At 42.1% G+C, this 23,544-nt stretch overlaps 1 protein-coding gene across 3 annotated transcripts; it reads left to right on the forward strand.

Annotated features, from left to right (window-relative positions):
* The first annotated feature begins 13 nt into the window (after positions 1-13).
* On the forward strand, positions 14-22,283 carry SNAPC1 (small nuclear RNA activating complex polypeptide 1). 3 transcript variants are annotated; one of them, XM_089322578.1, is made up of 11 exons: positions 97-278; positions 1,269-1,398; positions 2,868-3,027; positions 3,173-3,313; positions 3,968-4,072; positions 9,512-9,670; positions 11,233-11,295; positions 11,624-11,686; positions 13,370-13,520; positions 19,243-19,338; positions 20,836-22,283. In XM_089322578.1, exons 3-11 carry the CDS (start codon positions 2,875-2,877, stop codon positions 20,868-20,870), a joined length of 966 nt encoding a protein of 321 aa, XP_089178704.1. In that variant the 5' UTR covers positions 97-278; positions 1,269-1,398; positions 2,868-2,874; the 3' UTR covers positions 20,871-22,283. The 3 variants fall into 3 exon arrangements, with proteins under 3 accessions (XP_002719576.4, XP_069921167.2, XP_089178704.1); XM_002719530.6 differs by lacking the exon at positions 1,269-1,398 and having other exon boundaries at positions 14-278; XM_070065066.2 differs by lacking the exon at positions 1,269-1,398 and having other exon boundaries at positions 82-338.
* Positions 22,284-23,544: the final 1,261 nt, after the last annotated feature.

Raw genomic sequence — 23,544 nt, forward strand, 5'->3', positions numbered from 1 at the left:
GCCCGGATGAAGGCGGAGCGAAAGGAGTCGACCAATACGCTCGGGAGCGCCGTCGCGTCACGCCGCCGGGGGCGGGGCGTCCGGCGTCGGTTTCCCGGGCGACTGCTCGGCGCGGGTCCGTGAGTGTCGCAGCTTCCTTGCGCCATGGCCATGGGGACGCCTCCGGGTCTGCAGACGGACTGCGAGGTGCTGCTCAGCCGCTTCCAGGAGACGAACAGCGTGGGCTTCGAGGGCTTCGCGGAGCTCTGGAGGAACATGAAGTTTGCGACCGTCTTCTCGTAGGTGTTTGTGGCCCGCGGGCGGTGTGGAAAGGGGTTCCCTTGGCCTCCGTCTCCCAGGTCCGAGCGCCCCACTCTCCCGGTGCGCGCCCCCAGCCCCGTGGCACCCCGAGCCCTGCGGTGTCACCCCCCGTAGGGGCCTGTGGTCGCGAGGGACGCGGAGGCCAGGGTCTGAGCTGAGGGCAGGGGTCGGAGCTGAGGCCGGGGGTCGGAGCTGAGGGCAGGGGTCCGAGCTGAGGCCGGGCGTCGGAGCTGAGGGCAGGGGTCCGACCTGAGGCCGGGCGTCGGAGCTGAGGGCAGGGGTCCGAGCTGAGGCCGGGGGTCGGAGCTGAGGGCAGGGGTCCGACCTGAGGCCGCGCGTCGGAGCTGAGGGCGGGGGGTCCGAGCTGAGGGCGGGGGTCGGAGCTGAGGGCCGGGGGTCGGAGCTGAGGGCCGGGGGTCGGAGCTGAGGGCCGGGGGTCGGAGCTGAGGGCCGGGGGTCGGAGCTGAGGGCCGGGGGTCGGAGCTGAGGCCGGGGGTCGGAGCTGAGGCCGGGGGTCGGAGCTGAGGCCGGGGGTCGGAGCTGAGGGCAGGGGTCGGAGCTGAGGGCAGGGGTCGGAGCTGAGGCCGGGGGTCCGAGCAGGGGTCCCTGGTGCGGGGCAGGGAGGCCTCTCCCCAGGTGCTGCAGGTGCGCCCTCGCCGTGCGTCGTGGTTACGTCCCAGTCTTCCAGGCGCTTCCAGACTGCTGTTCCCCTTAGCGTAACGTATACGATGTTAAAGAGTCTGAGTAAACGGCAGACTTCGTGATTAAAATCGTTCTGCTGCATAAGATATAAAAGCTCTCTTTTTTTCTTTCCTCGAAATAAATCAAAATAGGGCACGTGTATTGTACATCCTGGGCAACAAGTTGTTGTGTTTTTTAATGAGTAAAAATGCCATGCATTTATAGCTTAATTTATTCAATCCATAGCACACCTCTTAAAAGGAGGTATGTGTATCCCTGTTTTATAGATGAGAAAAGTGAGGTGTAGGAAGTTACAGTAATTTCTCCGAGGTTACACAACTGGTAGGTGGTGGAGCAGAGATGCAAGCTACCAGCCCAAGCCTTGATCTTTCTCTGAGCCCCCTCTACGGAAACGAGGTATGTCAGGAAATTTTTCCTAGGGCTGTCCCGATTTTTAGCTAATAGGGAAAACCTGACTCTTTATATTTGTGTAATGCATGAGTAAGAATCAGTTTTATCTGTTAAATAATACACTTGGAGAAATCTGAGCCAGGCCGGCGCCGTGGCTCACTAGGCTAATCCTCCGCCTGTGGCGCCAGCACCCCGGGTTCTAGTCCCAGTCGGGGCGCCGGTTCTGTCCCGGTTGCCTCTCTTCCAGTCCAGCTCTGCTGTGGCCTGGGAGTGCAGTGGAGGATGGCCCAAGTGCTTGGGCCCTGTACCCGCATGGGAAACCAGGAGGAAGCACCTGGCTCCTGGTTTCCGGCCAGCACAATGCGCCGGCCCTGGTGACCATTTGGGGAGTGAACCAACGGAAGGAAGACCTTTTTCTGTCTCTCTCTCGCTAACTCTGCCTGCCCAAAAAAAAGATCTTAGCCAAGGTTAAAACATAAATTTTTTTTATGCACTAATTTCAAGTCTTGTATAGAAACTGCCTAAAACATGCAAAAAAAATGCACCTTCCCTTTTTTTAGCATTCAACAATAATTGTTATTTTAGTTATCCAAAAAACAGTATTATAATACTTTATAAAAATGTTAAGTTTTAAGCTACCATTATCCATTTTAAAAAGTGTGCTAGATAGAAGGCTGCTGTGCCAACTTTTCTGAGGCCTTCACTTTTTTAAAATGCAGTTTTAAGAAGGATTATTTTGATTTCTTTACGTTCTCGCTGATCTTCAGAGCTTTTGGTTAACTTGACACAGCAACAGTTTTAGATTATTATGTTCACGGCAAATACATTTTCTGGTTATGACGTTGGTTACTTGATTGCCAAGAGAGCCTACTAGCTCTGTTGGATGCTTTGAGAAAGCTTTCTGGAGTGTGGTGGCACCTGCTCCTCCTCGGTGGGGAGAGGAGCTTTGCAGCAGATTACATTGTAACGTTTCTCAGACTTTTTGCTCAGCTTCCCAAGACAGGGAGGATTTGGGTCAAATCCCCGAGAGTGCAGGGGGAGCTTTCATTACATAGTAAATTCATAGTTCTTGCTGCTGTGACATAACCGTGGTTCTTTTGTTAGATATTTTCAGTACCTACCTACCCAGCCATTCATACTTTGAAACCCTTTCCTCTTTACTCTCCACTCTGGCTAGTAAAGCTCAGGTTTCTGGAAGCCACATGATACTCACCTGGTGGTCATACATGTCTCAGGGCTTGAATCATGAATGGATCAGGTATGGAATCCTCATCCAGTTATTGGACACTGTTGTTTAAAAAAATCTCAGGGGGCTTCAGGGAATGTATGTATGGATTTCAAAGTCGATTTTGCATCCAAATATATTTATAACCCATTTTTCCATGGAATTTTGAAAATACCCTCAGAAATACCTGTTCTGGCTTTTGTTCATCACTTTCTTACTTAGTGAGTCATATTTTCTTTTTGTTTTCTAGTGGCAAAATGAGAAACTTAGAAAAGAACACGTTTACGAAAGAAGCGTTAGCTTTGGCGTGGCGATACTTTTTACCTCCCTACACCTTCCACATCAGGGTTGGTGGTTTATATCTGCTGTATGGATTCTATAACACCCAGTTGTGTCAACCAAAACAAAAGGTAATGTTTGGTGAATTGTTTTCCCCCAGATACCGTATTTTCAGTTTAAATTGCTCAAAATAAAAATGCTAACTTTTATATTACATTTGTGAAAAAGATTGACATTTCTTATCATGTTTATTTTTTAACCTCTTACTGGTTGCAGATCAGAGTTGCCCTAAGGGATTGGGATGAAGTTTTAAAATTTCAGCAAGATTTGATAAATGCACAACATTTTGATGCAGCTTACATTTTTCGGAAGCTACGCCAAGAGAAAGCATTTCACTTTACAGCAATGCCCAAATTGGTAAGTTGCCTAAAATTGTTTTTTCAAAATGAACAGTTTGGTTTCAGTTAAACAGATCAGTCTCCAGAAAACAGAAAGAATATTACAGTGTTCACAACTTAACAGTCTTAAAATAGAAGGGGAAATGTTTTATGATTATATTTTTCCCTGCAAACAAAATTCAGCATCTGCCTTAAAACAGTGTGTGTTGGGATGTCATAAACTAAGCATATAGCTATGAGAGGAAATTACATTTGGTATCATTTGTGTTTGCTCCTGCTTTTATGCAAACGTCAGAGGGATCACTGAGATAGGATCAGTGAGTTTCAATATGATAGTGAAAAGTTGAAACTATTAATAAAACTGTTATTAAAGCTATAAATAAAATCTGTTATTTCTTCAATCTTGTGACAGTTGAGACGCTGGTTAGTACTAGTTATGGTTCTGCCATTGGCTGGCTAATCCTATAACTAATCTGAATCTCAACCGAATTTATAAGTATGTGGCATGGCATCTAAAGGGATAGCTTAGAAGTCTCATAGTCTTTGGAAAACCCATAGAGTCACTTGTATTTTATCTATATTTACTGACTGGCAATTTTTTGCTAGCTTATATTTTACACTTTAAAAAATCCCTTAAAGACATCCATTTTAAAAGACAATTGTTATCTTATAGCTGTCATATAGAATGAAGAAAAAAATTCAGCGAACTGAAGTTACAGAAGAATTTAAGGACACATCTGATCGTGTTATGAAACTTATCACTTCTGATGTATTAGAGGTCAGTTTGCTTTTGTGCTCTTGAAATTTTTACAGAATTATTGCCAACTGTGTGTTGAGCTTATCTACTGTAGGCTGACAATTTTTCTAATAATTTTAACCACTTGTAGAATGCTCTTTCTCTGAAGTATTAGAACATTTAACTGTATCAAGATTTGTAAGTCTTGAAGCAGGGTGAGAAAGAGACAGTTGTTATAAAACTGGGTTTGGACTCAGAATGGGTTCATTCAGACGCTGAAGCTGATATTTATGATTGATGTGGAATAGGTCGTAGAATAAGTGTTTCAGTTTTATATAATGTACATTTATTTCCTAAGTTTCTTTTTACAACACTTATTTAAATTTTACTCAGTATTAAAAAATAGGCTATTTTTGTAAAGTAAACTTTTAACATCATAAGAGTTACGGTCTTAAAATGATTTTATGTGTAATATGTTTTAGTCCTTACTTGAGTCTTGTTTACTTTTGAGAAGAATCTTTCTTGTACGGGTAAGCAGTGGTAAGACACATACATGAGTGGAAAAGCCTTGTCCTGAGGTACAGACAGAGCCCCGCTGTAGGGGTGCAGCCTATAACCCTGCCCAGTGACATTGGGAAGGTAGACGAGGGGGTACCCAGGTTGAGTTTTTTTTTCTCTTTGAGGCTCATTAATATGAGGATTATAATTTTTATCCTGTTAGACGAATTGAAAGAGGTGATGTGTAAATCATGAGTGTGATCTATGTCATCCATGAATGAGGGATCAGATCTTTGATATTTGTTCATGGTCCTTTAGATGCCTCTTATGTTTGGGCATCAGCTGGTCAAGTTGTATCTATGATGCTTGTAATTCAAGTAGCAAATTGATCTTTGAAGTCATTCTGGGCTCTTTCTGTACAGTGAATTTATTTTTGAGCAAGGATTCTTAGTCTGAGTTCCTGGTATGTCCTTTGGATAGTTCTTGTATCTCCGCGGTCCCACTAAATCCCATGAAAAGTTTGTATCATGTATATGAGTATTTGTTAGGGCATGAGAGCATAACTATCCTGAGATTTTAAAAAGTGTTCATGCTGCTAAAAGGTTGAGAATTGCTCTCTTAGAAAGAAATTACTGTTTACTAAATGTTTGAAGGAACAGTATGTGCAAGAGGTTTTGTGCACATCATTTTACTCCTACAATATTCTTGAAAAAATTGTTTTTAACAATTAAAAAAAATTTTTTTTAATTTGAAAAACAGAGAAAGAAAGAACTCCCATCGGTTGGTTCATTGTGCAAATGCCCACAAAGGCCAGCTCAGGCTGGGACCAAAGCTCTGAGCCCTGTATGCAACCAAGGTCTCCTACAGGGGTAGCAAGGCCTTCTTTGCTTGAGGCATCACTGCTGCCTCCCACGTCTGCCTTGGTAGAAAGCTGGGGTCAGGTGCCTGAGCTGGGAATTAAAGCCTGGTACTCCAATGTTGGATGCAAGTATCTTAACCACAGACCAAATGCTCATTCCCAACAATTTTTAATTATTACTTTTTTAAAAAAATAGATGTTCTTATCCCTGATTTAAAATTGAGTAAGAGTGAGCATGGATGGCAAACAGGCTAAGCCACCACTTGGGACACCCACATCCCATTCAGAGCGCCTGGCTTCTAGTCCTGCCTGCATTTCCAATCCGGGTCTTTTCTAATGTGCAGCCTAGAAGGCAGAAGATGAAGGTGTAAGTACTTGGTTCCCGGCACCCACATCGGACACTCAAATGGAGTTCCTGGCTCCCGGCCTTGGCCTGGCCCAGCCGCAGCTTTTGCAGGCATTTGGGGAGTGGACTATCAGAAGATGGAGTATCTCTCTATCTTTCTCTATTGCTTTGCCTTTCAAATAAATAAATATTTTTTAAAGTGGAGATGAAGAGATTAGAAAATAATGAAGCTAAGGTGCACATTCACTTCTGTAGTGCCTGGTTATTGGGCAGAACCTGTGTGGTCTTGGCTGAGATGGGGGTTAGAAATTTATCATTCACTGAAGATCTGAAATAGAACAAAAACTAAAGGGGTCGGTATTGTGACATAGTAGGTAAAGCCACCTTCTGCTACGCAGGCATCCCATACAGCACTGGTTCATGTCCCTTCTGCTCCACTTCCCACCTAGCTTTTGCTAATGGCCTGGGAAAAGCAGCAGAATATGTCCTGAGTGCTTGGGCCTCTGCTACCCACATGGGAGACCCAAATGAAGCTCCTGGCCTTTGCGGCCTTCTGGGGAGTGAACCAGTGAATGGAAGATCTCTCTGTCTGGCCTGCTCTCTGTAACTCTTTTGAAATAAAGTCTTAAAAAAAGAAAGAAAGAAAACTAAGGTCTTTGTCCTCTAGCAGCTTAGTGAGGAGATGGAATGAAAGTAATAAAAATGCTTTACATAATAGAAATAATTTTCAGAGAGAGAGACAGTCACCGAGAAGTTTTAGAGATTAGAGAGACACGGTGTAAGGTATATGTTTAGGCTAGTTGGAGGGATCAGGGTTCCTGCTGTGGAGGTTGGAGGGTGCAAGATCAGTACCCCAGTGGAGAGATTAGCCTTGGACAAAAGGCGTATTTCTTCCTTGAAACCTGAGTGAAGCAGGTGAGAAAGGGTTCTTAGAATTCTTTGTGAGGATGAGAAACAGAAGACATACAGTAGGCCCAGTAGTGTGCACTTCAAGAGAGGACCTTGGGCTTCAGGGTACTGAGGGTTGAGAAAGCTTGGAACAGCCAGTGAGGAGAAGAGGAGGGAGGCTGCAGGGTACAGTAAGGATTTCCCAAGAAGTTAATCAGGATGTGGATCATGCAGACAGGGCCAAGGGTGTTCTAGAACAAGAGATCTTGAATTTTCTAAAAATATTTATTTTTTTATTTATGTGAAAGGCAGAGAGTGTGTGCCCATCAGCTGATTCTCTCAAGTGCCCTCAGTGGCCAAGGCTGAGCCAGGGCCAGAGCCAGGAGCCAGAAATGCAATCCAGGTCTTCCACATGATTGGCAAGATCCCAAATACTTGAGCCATCAGAGTTGCCTCCCAGGGGTGCGTTGGTTGAGGCTGGAGCAGGGAGTTGAACCCAGGCACTGGAACGGCCCACGAGCATCTGAACTGCTGGCTAAAGCACCTGCTCCCAAGATCTTACTCTCCCCCACGTTCTTGTGATGAAAAAGATGAACTTCGTTGTAATTTTTGATTGTTGACTAATTTGGTAGGAGAATGTTTATTAATAGTCTTTCAACATACCTTCTAATACTTTATCATTTATGGGCGGTTTCAGGAAACAGTGCTGGGGTAATGCACCAAAGACGCTTTCATAGGGTGATTGGAGGGGAGGGTCAGAAGGATCGGGCTGTGAAATGCCAAATGCTCGTGAGCTTCTAGCCTGGAGGGCCTGTGTGAGTCATTCTGGCTTGCAGGAGTTGGGAGCTTTTTCTCTGCAAGTGGCCATTTGCATTTTTATAACATCATTCATGAGCCATACAAAATTATCAACTCAAAAATTAGCCTGCTATAAATCTCAATTTCCAGTCCTACCTATGGTTGCCTTGGCAGGGCCAGATTAAATGCTTTCCCTTTTATGACCTGTGGGCTGGATGTTCCCCACCCGACTAGTGTCTTAGCACAGATCTGCAGAACCGTGTTGTAAGAATAAGCTATTGAACCAAAACATCTGAATTCTGATTTAGCCCTGCTGTTTAAATATGACCTTGAGAAAATCACTTTATTTCTATATGTCTCTCTCTCTTTTTTTTTTTTTTTTTTGAATGTTTATTTATTTATTTGAAAGAGGCAGACAGAACTTTTCCATATGCTGCTTAACTCTCCAAATACCCTCCCAACAACTGGGACTACCCAGGCCAAAGCCAGCAGCCAGAAACAGAATCCAGCTCTCCTCCATTTATACAATTACAATAATGGTCTTTATGTGTTGAGCACTCTCTGTGTGCCAGAAATTATGCTAGATTTTTTTAATATGTTACCTTAAGAGTAACATATTCCATACTAATTCTATAGAGGTGCTATTTTCCCTATTTTAAATGCAAGGAAATGGACTTTCAGAAAAGTTAAGTAGTTTGCATCAGATAAGGTACAGACACTGGACTTAAGTGTCCACCTCTGTCAGATCCAAAGTCCATGCACTTTCATGTCTCTTTCTTTTAATTCTGTAACATGCTACAACATTTCACCTGTGTAGGCAGGGGATTTTGTAACATTGCTTCATTTTATAGAGATGTGGAACATGATTCTCATCTAGCAAGGGACAGAACTCAGGCTCAGAACCAGGCCCAGCTGGTGATCCTTCCCATGTTGTACGGCCTGTAGTGAAATAGCAGCTCAGCACTTGTTAGGAGTAGGGCCTCTCCCTGTTTGGATGCTGTTCTCTCCTAGCAGGTCCTGCATGTTTGAGCATTGACCACTACTGAGCAATTTCTGATAGTTTCAGACGTGTCAGTGCCATCGAAATCTACTAGAAACGAACTGAGTAGTCTAACTTGGGGATGACTCACAGGGTGCAGTGGCCCTCTGTGATGGAGGTGACAGCCTTTCTGTGCTTGCCTTAGAGCCTGATCCCGGTGCAGATCTGTGGCTTCTTAGCTCTGCAGCATGCTGTTTTTCTCCCCACACAGCTGATTGCCCTTTTGCCTGGACATGTCTGCTGGAGGAAGGTCTGTTCACTAGGTGATGCCACAAATGGTGTTATAAACCACCTTCTATTTCTTTTCATCCTGAATCTTATTACTCATGTAATGATGGAACTTATGGTGACAGGCATATAGGCTTTGGGGTGTCCATGGAGGGTTGGATGAGTTATTTTATTAGAATCTCCAGCACAGCATAGAGAGCTATGTAAATATTTTTGATGTGACAATTTGATGTAAAAATGTTCAGTAATGATATTTAATGGTATGTTATAGTGTAATGATTTTTGTTATATCCTGGAGTGCAATCTGTGTTAAGCTAACCTGGTACTTCTCCATAGTAGTGTATCTGAGTTAATGTATGTTGAGTTGAATTCAGTGAATTACCTTTGGAAAGCAGTCCTTTATTACTACAGTTGTACTTAAAAAAAATTTTGCTGTCCTGTGCCTTCGGGGCATGTGGCTTTTGGACCACCTGCTCCATGCGTCCTGGCATACATGTTCCACCACGTGGCTGGCTCATGGTACTCAGTATGAATCGAGATTTCCCTCTCTCTTTTAGATAGGGCCCTCACTCGCCTATGTATTTCTCTCACCAAATAAAAGCTTACAGCTAAAATATATATATATATATATACACACACACACACACACACACACACACACATACAGTTGTGTGCCTTTTCTTGCACAATTTTATTGTTTTCAGTACACGGTAGAGCAGCATTCCCTGTCAGCTCACAGCCACTTAGGAAGGTGATTGGATTCTGCATTGACTTTACCTTTTTCTCCTTAAAAGTTGAAATAAAGGACTCATCTTTTCACATTAGGAAATGCTGAATGTTCATGATCATTATCAGAAGATGAAACGTAAGATTTTAGCTGATAACTCCCTGCAAGAAAAAGCCATCAGCTTGATAAAGGATGATTTTTTTGACACGATTAAGAACATAGTTTTGGAGCATCAACAGTGGCAGGAAGACAGGAAGGTAAGCAGCTGCGTTGCTTGATGCCTCCCCTTGTACTGTGCGCTAGTGTGAGGCCGTGGGTGGTCACGTTGCAGACAGCATTGTTTAGCGGCCACTTTAGAAAGCATGTTCGGGGGAGCTAAAAGTTGGAGGTTTTGCCCCTCACCAGCTATATGACGGCATAGAGCCTTCTAAGTGGAGTGAGTACACGTGGATTTTGTAAAATAGTTATATGAGAGACAGAGTGCTCCTGCCCACTGGTTCACACCCCCAAATGCCTGCAAAGGCAGAACTGGCCGGGCTCTTCAGTGTGGGATGCAGGCGTCTTAACCACCAGGTGAAATACTCTTCCCTCTATTTTTAAAGAGAAATAATAATATACCACAGATTTTTTAAAACCTGTGCAACTTAGCATCCTCCTGAGGTTGCACTCTGGCAGTCTTTGGGCTAGGATGTGTTTGGCACAGTGTTGATCTACCATTTAAAAATTTCGAATTAATTACCAGTACTTCTCTTACAAAGCAGGAGGGCTGGTGACACTGGTCCTACTCTCCTGCCTGTGGTCTCTCTCATATGACGGGGCATGTGTTTCTGTGTTCCCAGAGTCCCTGCCTGCTGTGGTTTGTTCATTTCCAAGTCTCCTCAACACGACTTTTCAGTTTAGTTTTCTGATTCAGGTGTACTCAGGAGAGCCTGCCCGTCCTCCACGTTAGCCTTTTCAGCCGGAGACGGCCTTGCTGAATTTCCGCACCATCTTATGTTAGTAAATGCTAGTTGGAAAAAATAAAAGCAAAAGATAAGCAGTTTTCGAGTACTTACTCTGTCTGATAATGTGTTAATGTTTTCCCAAGTGCTCAGAAGCCAGTATATATTATCTTTCAGAAAGATGTGTTGCCACTTTTTGGCTCTCCTGTATATATAAAGGACACTGGCTCAAAACTTAATTTTAGGAACAATTAACAAGAAAAGCAATAGGTGATGACAGGTCTTGGGAACAAGGAAGTGATTTGATAATTAATAGTCTATTTAAATAAGAGTACATTTTGGAACATCATAATTCTGCGCCCACCGCAGCGCGCCGGCTGCGGCAGCCATTGGAGGGTGAACCAACAGCAAAAGGAAGACTTTTCTCTCTGTCTCTCTCTCTCACTGTCCACTCTGCCTGTCAAAAAAAAAAAAAAAAGAAAAAAGAAAAAAAAAAGAACATCATAATTCCTTAAGTGTACTAATAGGTTACACAAATGATCTAGGCTTTCAATGTAAAAACCTGCATTTTCTTTAATAGATAAACTGTCTCCATTGGGCATGACTAAAACCTCTGAAAACCTGAAAGAAAGGAAAATGAACCAGTTTCTTTAGTGCCACATGTAGTGCATGCTGTCTCTCATTAGTTAGGAGGTTTCAGATACGTTATTGCTGAGTTAGCTGTGATCCAAATGTCAGCGGTGAACCTTGCAATAAAAATGGGTAGCATGCTTTTCAGTAATTAAAAGTAACTGATCCTCACTGTTCTGAAATTGATTTGCAGTTAATGGAATATGTGCATATATGTGTATATTTAAATAACATTTTTGCTCTTTCAGAATCTACCCCCGAAACCTAAAGATGGAGAAGAAACAAGGGAGGAGCGTTCACAAGAGACAGAGGTCAGAAAACTTCACTGTGTGCTTGCTTACAGGGCACTGGTCTGTGTAGCTGTGATTCTGCGTGCTAAGCTGAATGACCCTGTGCAGTATTACAATAAATATCAGGAAAAATTCTGAAGCTTGGGTAGTGTAAATCTCCAGGAGCTACAGGGGTGATGTCATAGCAGGTGCTGTGTCTGCCAGAGAATATTGTCTGTGTCCAAGAAGTGTTTCTTTTCCCTGCCTTCTGTTGCAGATCTTACTTCTGATAATAAATACTTTAGTATTCATAATTTCATCTAAGGTTTGCATGACTTACCTTTTTTCTTTCTGTTTATTTTACTTCCAGAGATGTGAAAGGGCAGAATCATTAGCAAAAATAAAATCCAAGGCCTTTTCGTTTGTTGTTCAGGTAAGTTATTTCTTCAGTAAGGTACTTTGGAAATTCTCTGGATGCTTTTAGTCACATTTTAGTTTTTCTTCAAAGTCATACATCTATGTAGTCCTAAAAATCAAATACCATAGAGTGCATATATCCCAGCCATCCCCCTCTTTGCTATGTCCCTCGCCTTTGTTCCAAACATTGTAATGCATCCATTTGCAGCTTTTCTGTTTTTGCTGTTGTCTCTGGTATTTGTCTGAAATTTTGATGCCATTTTTGCTCATTAGCTTGGCACTTCTAGTGAATTTCCTGAAATCCTCTGGTTCTCAGGAATTTTTTTGTTTCTTTTTCTTTCTTTTTTTTTTTTTAAATGAAACATTTTCTTGTGTAGTTGAGGTTTTTGTTTGTTTGTTTTTTAATATTTATTTGTTAATTTGAAAGGCAGAGTTACAGAGAGGCAGAGGCAGAGACACAGAGATCTTCCATCTGCTGGTTTACTCCCCAGATGGCCACAACTGCCAGAGCTAGGCCAATCTGAAGCCAGGAGTCAGGAACTTCTCCCACGCAGGTGCAGGGGTCCAAGTGCTTGGGCCATCTTCCACTGCTTTCCCAGGCCATAGCAAAGAGCTAGATCAGAAGAGGAGCAACCGGAACTTGAACCGGCACCTATATGGGATGCCGGCGCCACAGGCACAGGCTTAACCCACTATGCCACAGCGCTGGCCCCTAATATAGTCTTGATTTTATGAAGTCTTTTAATCATTTAAAGGATTAAATTATAACCTATAAATTGTGTGTCATTGCATTGTTGTGAGTTTTGCCTTTATTGAAGTACAGTTAACATGTAATAAGCGGTTGCTTTTCAAGAATTGTTAACACTGTACCACTTACATGGCATTAACTGCAGCTCTTTGCTTTGGATAATGCATTGCCTGCTCTGTCTAAACCCTCCTTTGCTACCTGGCCTCAGACACAGCATCTTGAGGACTGTCCTTCTACTTCTCACCGATTAGGTTGTTTTCATCGCCTTAAAGGGCCATTTATGACAGCTCCCATCTTAAATGTTCCAGGCTTAAGTTTCAATGGAAAGAGAATTTTTCCTTTTTAATATGAGGGGTGTTCAAAAAGTTAATGGAAAATATGTATGAGAAACTTGCCTGGAATTCAAAAAATTTATACAAAATTAAACTTCTCTCTCTTTCTCTCTTTTATTTTCAAATTAATTTATTTGAAAGACAGTTACAAAGAGAGAGGTCTTCCATCCACTGGTTCACTTCCCAAATGACAGTGACAGACAGGGCTGGGCCAGGCCAAAACCAGGAGCCTGGAACTGCATCCAGGTCTCCCACATGAGTGCAGGGGCCATGCCCTTGGGCCATCTTCCATTGCTTTCCCAGCACATTAGCAGGAAGCTGAATTAGAAGTGGAGCAGCCAAGACTTGACCCAGCACCTTCAGGCATGCTGGCTTCGCAGGCAATGGCTTAACCAGCTGCACTACAACAGCAGCACCTAAGCTTGTCTCTCAATTCCACTTTCCACAGATTTCTGAAGTACTCTCCTGTTTAAACAGTTCTAAAACAGAGTTCCATTTGCAGTGATACAGATTTACCAAAATACTGTAAATCCTTTCCTGTTTTGCTTCTCTCTGCATTATGTACCCATTGGATTCATCTTGTAATTCCCTGTGGTCAATTGAATTTCTAACTCTGAAGGCATCGAAGTCAAGGAGGCATCGTCAGGTGAAACTCGACTCTTCTGACTCCGATTCTGCATCAAATCCAGGACAGACCCAAGCAGCTAAGAAGAAAAGAAGCAGACAGACATTGAAATCAGCAGGAAAGAAGGCGCCCTCCAGGAACAAAGGTAAGCTTTTATAGTCTTCCTAAGACTCAGCCTGGGAGAATGGGTCTTAGTGTCAGTTCCCCTCATCCTGATTGCTTTCTTAAGGATTACAGACTTGTTTGAGAATATGGTGAGATTTAATATCAAAATTAAGTTTCTCTTAGATTCTGGACTCTTGTTGCTGAAAGTGACCTTTAGAGTCATTTCACATTCCTTTCATGAGTGATGACATTTAGGCCCATACAGATTAAATAACTTGTCCAGAGTGACACAGCTCAATCATTGCAGAATTTATCTAGAATTATCCAGTATAATTATTAGTTTTGTGTACGAATCAAGCTTATGTATAGAGCAGTGTGTGGTAAATAATGCATTGTATCAATCATATTTTTCCTTATCTGGATTAATTAAGGTATCCCTGCTTTTTTGAAACATTGTACCTATAAAACTACCTTTGCTATTTGGTTCTTTTTTTTTTTTTTTTTTAATTTATTTATTTTTACTTGAAAGAGTTACACAGAGGAGAGGCAGAGAGAGAGAGAGGTCTTCCATCCTCTGGTTCACTCCCCAATTGGCCACAACGGCCGGAGTTGAGCCGATCCGAAGCCAGGAGCCAGGAGCTTCTTCCAGGTCTCCCACTTGGGTGTAGGGGCCCAGAGACTTGGGCCAACTTTCTACTGCTGTCCCAGGCCATAGCAGAGAGCTGGATCAGAAGTGGAGCAGCCAGGTCTCGAACCAGCACCCATATGGGATGCCAGCACTGCAGGCGACTGGCTCCTGCTATTTGGTTCTTAAAGGAATGACTATATATTTCAATAGTTGTACTTTTATAAATTCTGTAAGAAGTATAAATCGTGCATAGAATTAGAATTTGGCTAACAAGGTTAGGTGAAAAACAGTATTAGAAACATTAGTAATCGTTTAACACCTAATACAAAACAAATTCCCAGCCACTGCAGGAGTATGTGGAGATCAGCTACAGTCTTGGAACACGTGTTTCCCTATATTGAGTGGGGGAGGGGAATGGAATCCCTTTAATATACGCCAGATATGACTAAGTGCTGTAGCAGAGCCTTCAAGTGCGTTGCAAATTCAGAGGAGGAGATGCGATAGTCGTTAAGGGTGCTCAAGAGAGACACTAAAAGAACAATTTTTACATTTTGCAAAGCTAGCAGTAATTTTGAAGAAACTTGTTAGACTAAACTCACTTATAAGTATTTCCGAAATCATTCCAGCTCTTATATTGTCAAAAAGAACCCCATAAAGCAAGACAGCCTGATTGAGTGCACTCATTCCAGGATGCAAGCATGGTGCAATTATTTGGAATGTGGTAATATAGTTTACCATATAAGCAGCATCAAGCAGGAAATGGGAATTCATTTAAATAATCACCAGAGGTGACATTTCATAGGATCAGCTTACACGCTTGATTTTAAAAAGGACAAAGTCCTCAGAATCGGATCATCGAGCTGTTTCTGTAGCAGGACACATAGTAAGCTTTGTGGGCTTTGTGGGCCACGCGGTGTCTTGACAACTGCTCTACTGTTGTAGTGAGATCATGGTTATAAACAATGCAGAAACACAGAGTGTAGCTGTGCTCCAGTTGGTGAGGCCATAGTTTGTCAAGCCCGGCCCTACATAAAAGAAATAGATTATTTCTTTAATTTTGAAGCTGTGTGTACATGTGTGTGTTTAAAATTGCTCTTGAGGGGAGCTGATAGTTGTGGCATAGCAGGTAAATATGTTGGCTGCGACTACAGACTCCCACAGGGGCACTGGTTCGAGTCCCAGCTGTTCTATTTTCAAGGCCTAGGAAAGCAACAGAGGATGGCCCAAGTACTTGGGCCCCTGCCACCCACGTAGGAGACCCAGATGCAGCTCCTGGTTTCGACTTGGTCCAACCTTGGACATTGCAGCCATCTGGGGAATGAACCAACAGATAGAAGATCTCTCTCTTACTCTCTACAACTCTGCCATTCAAATACATTTTTTAAAAACAATCTTAAAAAAAATTGCTCCTGAAAAGCTAATCAGCATAATCAGAAGAATGGAGTGAGATGTGATATGATGGAGGGGCTATGAAATTATTGTGAGAGGCGAGGACTCATTTCATGCCTAAAAAATACTTAAAGAGAATTTGCTGGAAAACTATCACAATTTGGTAAGAAAGATGTATCACTATAGGCTTTACACAGATTCAGAGATTAATAAGGAAAAATAAAGAATAAATATGCCAGTACTGGATAGCTAAATAAAATGGGTAAATTTCTTAACCAACATAAGTTTAAGACAAACAAAGTGAAATAAACTAATGTCTGCTATGTAAAATGAACTCCCTAAAGGCTTTACCAAATGTTTAAGAAGGGAAATTAGAAATCCTATATAGATTCCTCCAGAAAATATAAGTGAGAATACTTTCTAGCTGATTGACATTATCAAAAAAGAAAACTAAAGATCAATATCCCCATGAATATACCTGCAAAAATCTTTAGTAAATATTTCAAATTGAATTTAACAGTACATTTAAATGGAAAGTATATTATGAGCAACCAGAATTTGTCACAGGTGTATAGGCTGGTTTAAAATAAGAAACTAAAGCAATGTGATTCATCATCTTGACGGAGTAAAGAACAAATAATCATCTCGAGCTGTAGACAGAATACTTGAAAAAATCCAGTATGATTAAAAAAAAAACAACAACAAATTAGACAGGAACTTTTCTCATCCTCATCAAGGACATGTGTGATAAACCACAGCTACCATCACACTCAATGGTGGAACAGTGCTTTTCCCGTAAAACTAAGAATGTAGTCTCATTACTTCTAATAAAGGTTACACTGGAGCTGTTAGCCTCCAGTAGAGTAAGGCAAGCAAAGGAGAAATTAATGTTCAGATTGGAAAGGAAGAAACAATACTCTGTTTTCCAATGAAATTACTCATAGAAAATTCCCCAAATTCTACAAAAGAGCTAGCAGAACTAATAATTGAATTTAGCAAGGTCAGCAGGTACAGGGTTGGGGCCAGCACTGTGGTGTAGCAGGTGAAGGCATCACCTGCAATCTGGCATCCCTTATGGGTGCTGGTTCAAGTCCCGGCTGCTCCACTTCTGATCCAGCTCTCTGCTGTGGCCTGGGAAAGCAGAAGATGGCCCAAGTTCTTGGGCCCCTGCACGCATATGGGAGACCTGGAAGAAGCTCCTGGCTCCTGGCTTCAGATCGTTAAGAATGGCCATTTGCCATCAAAGAAGGAGGTACCTTTCTCTGAAGGGAGGAGAGAACTTCCACTTTGACTATGACCTTGTCTAAATAAGATCAAAGTCAGTGAACTGAAAAGGCTTCCATAGCCTTGGCAACTCATTACTAGAGCCTAGGGAGATTACTGACACCATAAACAAGAGTGTCAAATTGTTAAGTCAACAACAGGAGTCACTGTGCACTTACTCCTCATGTAGGATCTCTGTCCTTAATGTGTTGTTCAATGTGAATTAATGCTATAACTAGTACTGAAACAGTATTTTACACTTTATGTTCTGTGTGAGTGCAAACTGATGAAATCTTTACTTAATATATACTAAATTGATCTTCTGTATATAAAGATAATTGAAAATGAATCTTGATGTGAATGGGATAGGAGAGGGAGCGGGAGGTGGGAGGGAAGTTTGTGGGGGAGAAGGCCATTGTAATCCATAAACTGTACTTTGGAAGTTTATATTTACTAAATAAAAGTTTAAAAAAAAAGAATGGCCATTTGGGGAGTGAACCAGCAGATGGAAGACCTCTTTCTTTCTCTCTGCCTCTCTGTAACTGCTTTTCAAATAAATAAATAAATCTTTAATGAAAAAAAGTACAGGATTAACATTTCTCTATAGTAACAATGAACAACTGAAAATTGAGAAATCTTAAAAAAAAAAAAAGTACAGTAACACCAAAACTGCAAATCATTTTGGTATGTAGGTAAAATGTGCAGAATCTGTATGCCAAAAACTATAAAATAATGAAAGAAATCAGAGACCTAAAAATGCAGAGACATAGTCTTCTTGATTGGAAGACCGAATATTAAGCTGTCGATTATTCCCAAATTATTCTATAGAGTCAGTGCATTCATAGTTTTAAAAATAAAAGCAATGGTTATTTGTGTAAATTAACAAGCTGATTAAGTATTGATGGAAATAAAGAGGAAATAGAGGGATCGGCCCTGTGGCATAGCTGGTAAACACTGCTGTCTGTGGTGCCAGCATCCCATATGGATGCCAGTTCAAGTCCTTGCTGCTCTGCTTCTGATCCAGCTCCCTGCTGATGTGTCTGGAAGAGCAGCAGAAGATGGCCCAAATTCATGGGCCCTTGCTCCCACGTGGGAGACCCATTTGGGCTCCTGAATCCTGACTTTGCTCTGGAAAAGAGTTCTGGAAAATAATTTTGGAGCTACTGTCTGAAAAGATAGGCGCATCTTACTATTCATCTCTATTTTTGGCATTTTATTCATTCATAAAATCTGTTACCCCGTGATGATTCCAACATACATAAGTCAGAAAGTGTGAACTTAAGAAAAACTTAAGTCTCCTGTGTTGACAGGTACCTGTTAGCACATCTATTCTATGAAGATTGTGTTTTAAAATAGTTGAATCAATATCTGGTTATTTAGTAAATATTTGTTGAGGCCCCACTGTATGTCAGGCTATTTTATATACTGTGATCCATCATGGAAATGAACCAGAATCTGTCCTTGTAACACTTACATACCAGCAGACAGAGGTAGACCAGAAAGACACAAATTAACACACAGATCGGTGGCAAATGTGTTATAGAGAAGAAAGACACATCATAAAGACTACAGTGAGTGTGCATGGGGGTTGCATTCAGGATGTTGTGCCAAATGCACCCATAAGTCAGTGGTATTTGATACTTTGACTGGTATTTCTCTAGGCAACAGAAGTGGATATAGAAAACCCTGTGTTTTTGGAAATGCAAAGTCAATGGCAAATTATGACTAGAAAAATTTATCTCATAGAGATGTGGTGACAAAAGAAAGTTGCCTGTAGTGCCTGCACCCTGGGTTCTAGTCCCAGTTGGGGCGCCGGATTCTGTCCCGGTTGCTCCTCTTCCAGTCCAGCTCTCTGCTGTAGCCCAGGAAGGCAGTGGAGGATGGCCCAAGTGCTTGGGCCCTGCACTGGCATGGGAGACCAGGAGGAAGCACCTGGCTCCTGGCTTCGGATCGGTGCGGTGCGCTGGCCGTAGTGGCCATTAGGGCAGTGAACCAACAGAAGGAAGACCTTTCTCTCTTTCTCTCACTGTCTAACTCTGCCTGTTAATTTAAAAAAAATAAAGTTACCTGTAATCAAAAAAAAAACCCAGGATGTTCAACTTTAAAATTGCATTTATGGTTATTTAGTTGGATAAAGTTGAAGTAACACACGTTATTTCCTGATGTCCACAGTTATAACCCCTATTGTATGTGGTGAAGGTTGAATTCGTTGTCTGTATTTGGCTAATTTTGTTCCTTCTCTTTTTCTCTGTTTATTTCAGTAGAATTTGAGACTGTTTTCAAGCAAAGATACAAATATTTGAAAATTTTAAAAGACATGTATTCTAAATGCATATTTCTATTTACCATCAATTTTAATTTTTAGTCTAAATTTCCAATTTTTATGTTGTGATTATGACACTATTTGTGTAAATGTTTTCTCAAAAGTTAATATTCTGTTTTCATATAAAATCATTTTCCAACTATTTTAAATCATTTCCAGGCCATGAGCGGAGCACACGTAAGGAGGAGAAGTCTTTACGTCTGAGCATGCCTGTCATTAAAGAAGAGGAGGAGAATGGAAGCTGCAGTGAACAAGGTACAGAGGGAACTTCAGGGAAGCCTGCCCCATGGAGCAGGCTGGCTGAGCCCCGTGTGAGCCCGGCGGCTGTCCCGGGTCCCTGTGATCCTGTGCTCTTGGCTCACGGGGGACTTCCTGTGTGGATGGCACCATCAGTGAGGACACTTCCCGTGAACAGAGCCGCGAGTGAATGGGAGTGGATTCCCACGAGGGGTTGTGCAGCGTCATCTCTTCAGAGAGAGCAGTCCCTCCCTCTGTGCGGATGGTCCCTGCCCAGCACTCTCTTCCAGGAGTCTTTCTTTTCCTTCTGAAATCTTTCCCTGTTCCTGCGTTCCCCTGGGTTTCTTGTTGGAAGGGTATATTTCTTCTCATGGATTTCATGGTTTTTACTTGCATTTCCTTCTTTGATGATCAGTGACCTTTAGGTTCACAGCTCTCTCTAGGGGACAGCTATTTGGGTGTTGGACTTTGCACTGCTCTGGTAGCCAGACAGATATGTGGTACTCGTACTTTGGATAACATTTTCAGGTTTCATCGGAATGAACTTGACATCCTCATTTCTGTCTCTTAGCACTGGCCTAGATGCTTTTCCGGTCTGGCATAGTGGGTCCATGCCAGCTCCAGGGAGTGTGCACCTAGTGAAACAACCTCATAAGTTAGTAAGCAGGGGGCCAGCACCATGGCTCACTTGGTTAATCCTCCGCCTCCGGTGCCAGCATCCCATGTGGGCGCCGGGTTCTAGTTCCGGTTGCTCCTCTTCCAGGCCAGCTCTCTGCTGTGGCCCGGGAAGGCAGTGGAGGATGGCCCAAGTCTTTGGGCCCCTGCACCCTCATGGGAGACCAGAAGGAAGCACCTGGCTCCTGGCTTTGGATTGGCACCGCACTGGCCATTGCAGCCATTTGGGGGCTGAACCAACGGAAGGAAGACCTTTCTCTGTCTCTCTCTGTGTCTAACTCTATCTGTCAAATAAATAAGTTAGTAAGCAGGATTTAGGATGCGTGAGATCACTGATTCAATAGATTGCCACATCTGTAAGATTGAGATCTTACTATCCCAGTGGAGATAGCAAGTATTAAACTACACATCATTTTCAAGGAAAAAATTAAACATGAGAGGACATTAAAACATTCACGGAAAAGTAGAGTTAAAAGATAAGTTGGCTCAAGTGATTGGGTTCCCGCCACCCACGTGGGAAACCTGAATGGAGTTCCCAGGTCCTGGCTTCAGGCTGACCTAATCTCTTGTTTAGTGCACATGGGCACTCTCTCTGTATGTCTCTCTGTCTCTGCCCCTCCAATAAATAAAGTCTTTTAATTCACATTTTCCATGAAATTATTGAAGATGCTTCATAAATGAATATGTCAGTTTCTAAAATTCTTACTGGAATTTTGCTGTGAGAGCATACCCGTGTGTTATATCAGTTAAATTTCTATGTAGTTTGAATGCATACTATCATGTAAGTGTCAGTTATTTTTTTTAATGGATGCGTCATTCTTCTTCATTTGATGTCTTTAGAGTTCACCGTGCCCAAGAGGAGAAGAAGATACTGAGTAACGGCTTGATGTGCAGGGGAGGGCGTTGTGGCACAGCGCCGCACTTGGGATACCCACATCTCATTCACGGACTGCTGATTCGAGTCCTGGCTGCTTCGCTTCTGATCCAGCTCCCTGCTGATGTGCCCGGGAAGCAGCAGAGGATGGCTTAAGAACTTGAGTTCCTGTCACACACCTGGGAGACCAGATGGAGTTCCTGGCTCTTGGCTTCACTGACCTAGCTCTGGCTGTTGTAGCTATTTGGGAAGTAAATAAGCAAATGTAAGATCTCTCTCCCTCTCCCTCCATCCCTCCCTCCCTCTCCCTCTCTCTCTCTCAAATGTGTGTGTGTATGTATCTGTCTCCTCTGTCCCTCTGACTTTCAAATAATAAACAAACCTCTCATTCAGAAAAACAGCATGGTGTGAAGTTTTTAATTTTGAGCTATCTGACAGGAAAAGATATTTATTTTCTGCATTGAAGAAGACTGCCAGTATTAAAAAGTATTCTTCTGGGAGACTGTAGGTTATTTCTTTGAAATAGCAAAAACTTAACACTGTTATAAAGTGTGAAAGGTTAGAAAGTAACAATTTACTGTGAAATTTAATATTTAATAAATGGAGATTTAGTTAAATTATACATGGAGATAAAATATATATTTAGAATGCAATAGATACATTATTTATAGATTAGTATTTATCTTTTGGTAATACTGTACTGTCTTAATAAACACTGGCATTTGTATCTGAAACCTCTTTTCTTGAAAAGTTAATGTCTATCTGTTACATGTAAGTGACTATTTTGTGTGGACACTGACAGTGTGTTTGCTGATGTGTATTTGCCATTTTGTATAATGTGTGGTAACGTTCTATAAGTTTTTGCCTTATTTGCTCTGTTTTTTAAGATGTCAAACTTTATGTAATTGAAAGAAAGTTCATAACACATTTTCTACTTCTGCAGTTATCCTTTATTGTTTTCAAGCTCCACTTAATATGTATGTACGTATGCATGTCAGAACAGACAAATGAATGTTTGTGTCCATATATACTGGGATGTCGTAAGATTTGTCAGTAAATTGTGTACGTACAGTACCTGCACACTGATTATCTTCAGTCAGTCCTTTCTAAGATGAGCACAGGAAAAATGACAGTCTCCTGAATGTGCCTCTGCTAATTTCTCATCTAGACATTTGAATGGAGGTTGCATGAGCCATGTGGAATTGCTGTCAGTAGCAGTCGTCTCCATATCACATGGTTGCTCAGCCTCTCTTAATATGCCATTTTCCAGTGTTATTTATAAAATTCAGGAATTTAATCTCTGGGTTGAAATTTAATCCAAATCTGCCAATGTCCTGTGATTGAAAATATGTGATAGCACTGTATATAATCTTAAAATACTAACGTTTGGCCCAAATAAAAAGATTTACTAAAATGCATGCCATCACATTATGTATTAAAAGCAGTGTATTCTTTAGCCTCAGATGTTCCTCATGGGTCTCATTGAAGTTTATCAGCGTGTTTGTTGGGCAGTGTGTAAGGCTGGAGCATTTGGAGTAGATGCACTATTGGCTACTGTATGCCAAGTTATTTGCTAGAACTTTTCATTGTACAGCTAACACAGTGAGTCGTGCTCTGTTTTTCCACAACATCACATACACAATACATGGTGTCATTTCACTTGTGCAAGAGGAAACACTTCATCTTGGTTTTCGTTTGCATGACTACGATGGGATCCTGTAGTAAGCACACACAGGTCCCATCTTGCCCAATGCCCCTTTCTCTGAGTACCTCGAAGATGGCACTAAGTATGAATGGATGCACAGTATTCAATAGGATCCAATACTCCCAGTCTCTAAACCCCAAAGAGCTTGCATGTTTGCAGGATACACAGATGTACTATTTGAAAGTCCAAAGGAAAAGCAATGAACCAACTTGTGGGCAAAGACTCTCATTCAGAGATTTCTCAGAACAGTGAGATAATAGGGAAATGCATGGGCAACTTTACCTAAATGGTACAAAGTTGTTTTACTGACTTGTCCAGAAGCATTAAGAATTGTATAATGCAGGACTGGCACTGTGGCACAGCGGGTTAAAGCCCTGGCCTGAAATGCCAGCATCCCATATGGGCGCTGGTTCTAGTCCTAGCTGCTCCACTTCCAATCCAGCTCTGCTGTGGCCTGGGAAAGCAGTAGAAGATGGCCCAAGTCCTTGGGCCCCTGCACCCACGTGGGAGTCCCAGAGGAAGCTCTGTATCGTTGGGGCCATCTGGGGAGTGAACCAGCAGATGGAAGACCTCTCTCTGTCTCTGCCTCTCTCTAACTCTTTCAAATAAATAAAATCTTAAACAAAATTGTATAATGCAAAGATCTGAACATTAAACTTAAAAGTAATTACAACTGGGAAGTGTAAGCTTTGAAAAAGACCATGCCATGGAAACCAAAGTGATTATTGTTACTTAATGGGGGACTTGTGAATTGATTTTCCTAAGTCACAGTAGTTGAAAGCTTATGAGTTTACACAGGTCCTGAGATTGATTTGAGATCAGGCTGTCGTGGCTCAGCTGACGAGAAGATTCACACGCAGAGGAAATTGCAAAACCATTAATTGAGGTATCTTTTGAAATGAACCGTATTGGTGGAAAGATACTTTGCTTTGACATAAAGAGCCTGTGGAAATCCGCATAGCTACTGATG

Source organism: Oryctolagus cuniculus, chromosome 20 (assembly GCF_051225735.1).
Source record: "Oryctolagus cuniculus isolate XC-2025 breed Fujian yellow rabbit chromosome 20, ASM5122573v1, whole genome shotgun sequence".
Lineage (NCBI taxonomy): Eukaryota > Metazoa > Chordata > Mammalia > Lagomorpha > Leporidae > Oryctolagus > Oryctolagus cuniculus.

Coding starts and splice junctions, on each gene's coding strand:
- SNAPC1 (XM_002719530.6), top strand. CDS start 145: ATGGCCATGGGGACGCCTCCGGGTCTGCAGACGGACTGCGAGGTGCTG. Junction 11,687..13,369: donor CCTTTTCGTTTGTTGTTCAG/GTAAGTTATTTC, acceptor CTAACTCTGAAG/GCATCGAAGTCAAGGAGGCA. Junction 13,521..19,242: donor GGCGCCCTCCAGGAACAAAG/GTAAGCTTTTAT, acceptor AATCATTTCCAG/GCCATGAGCGGAGCACACGT.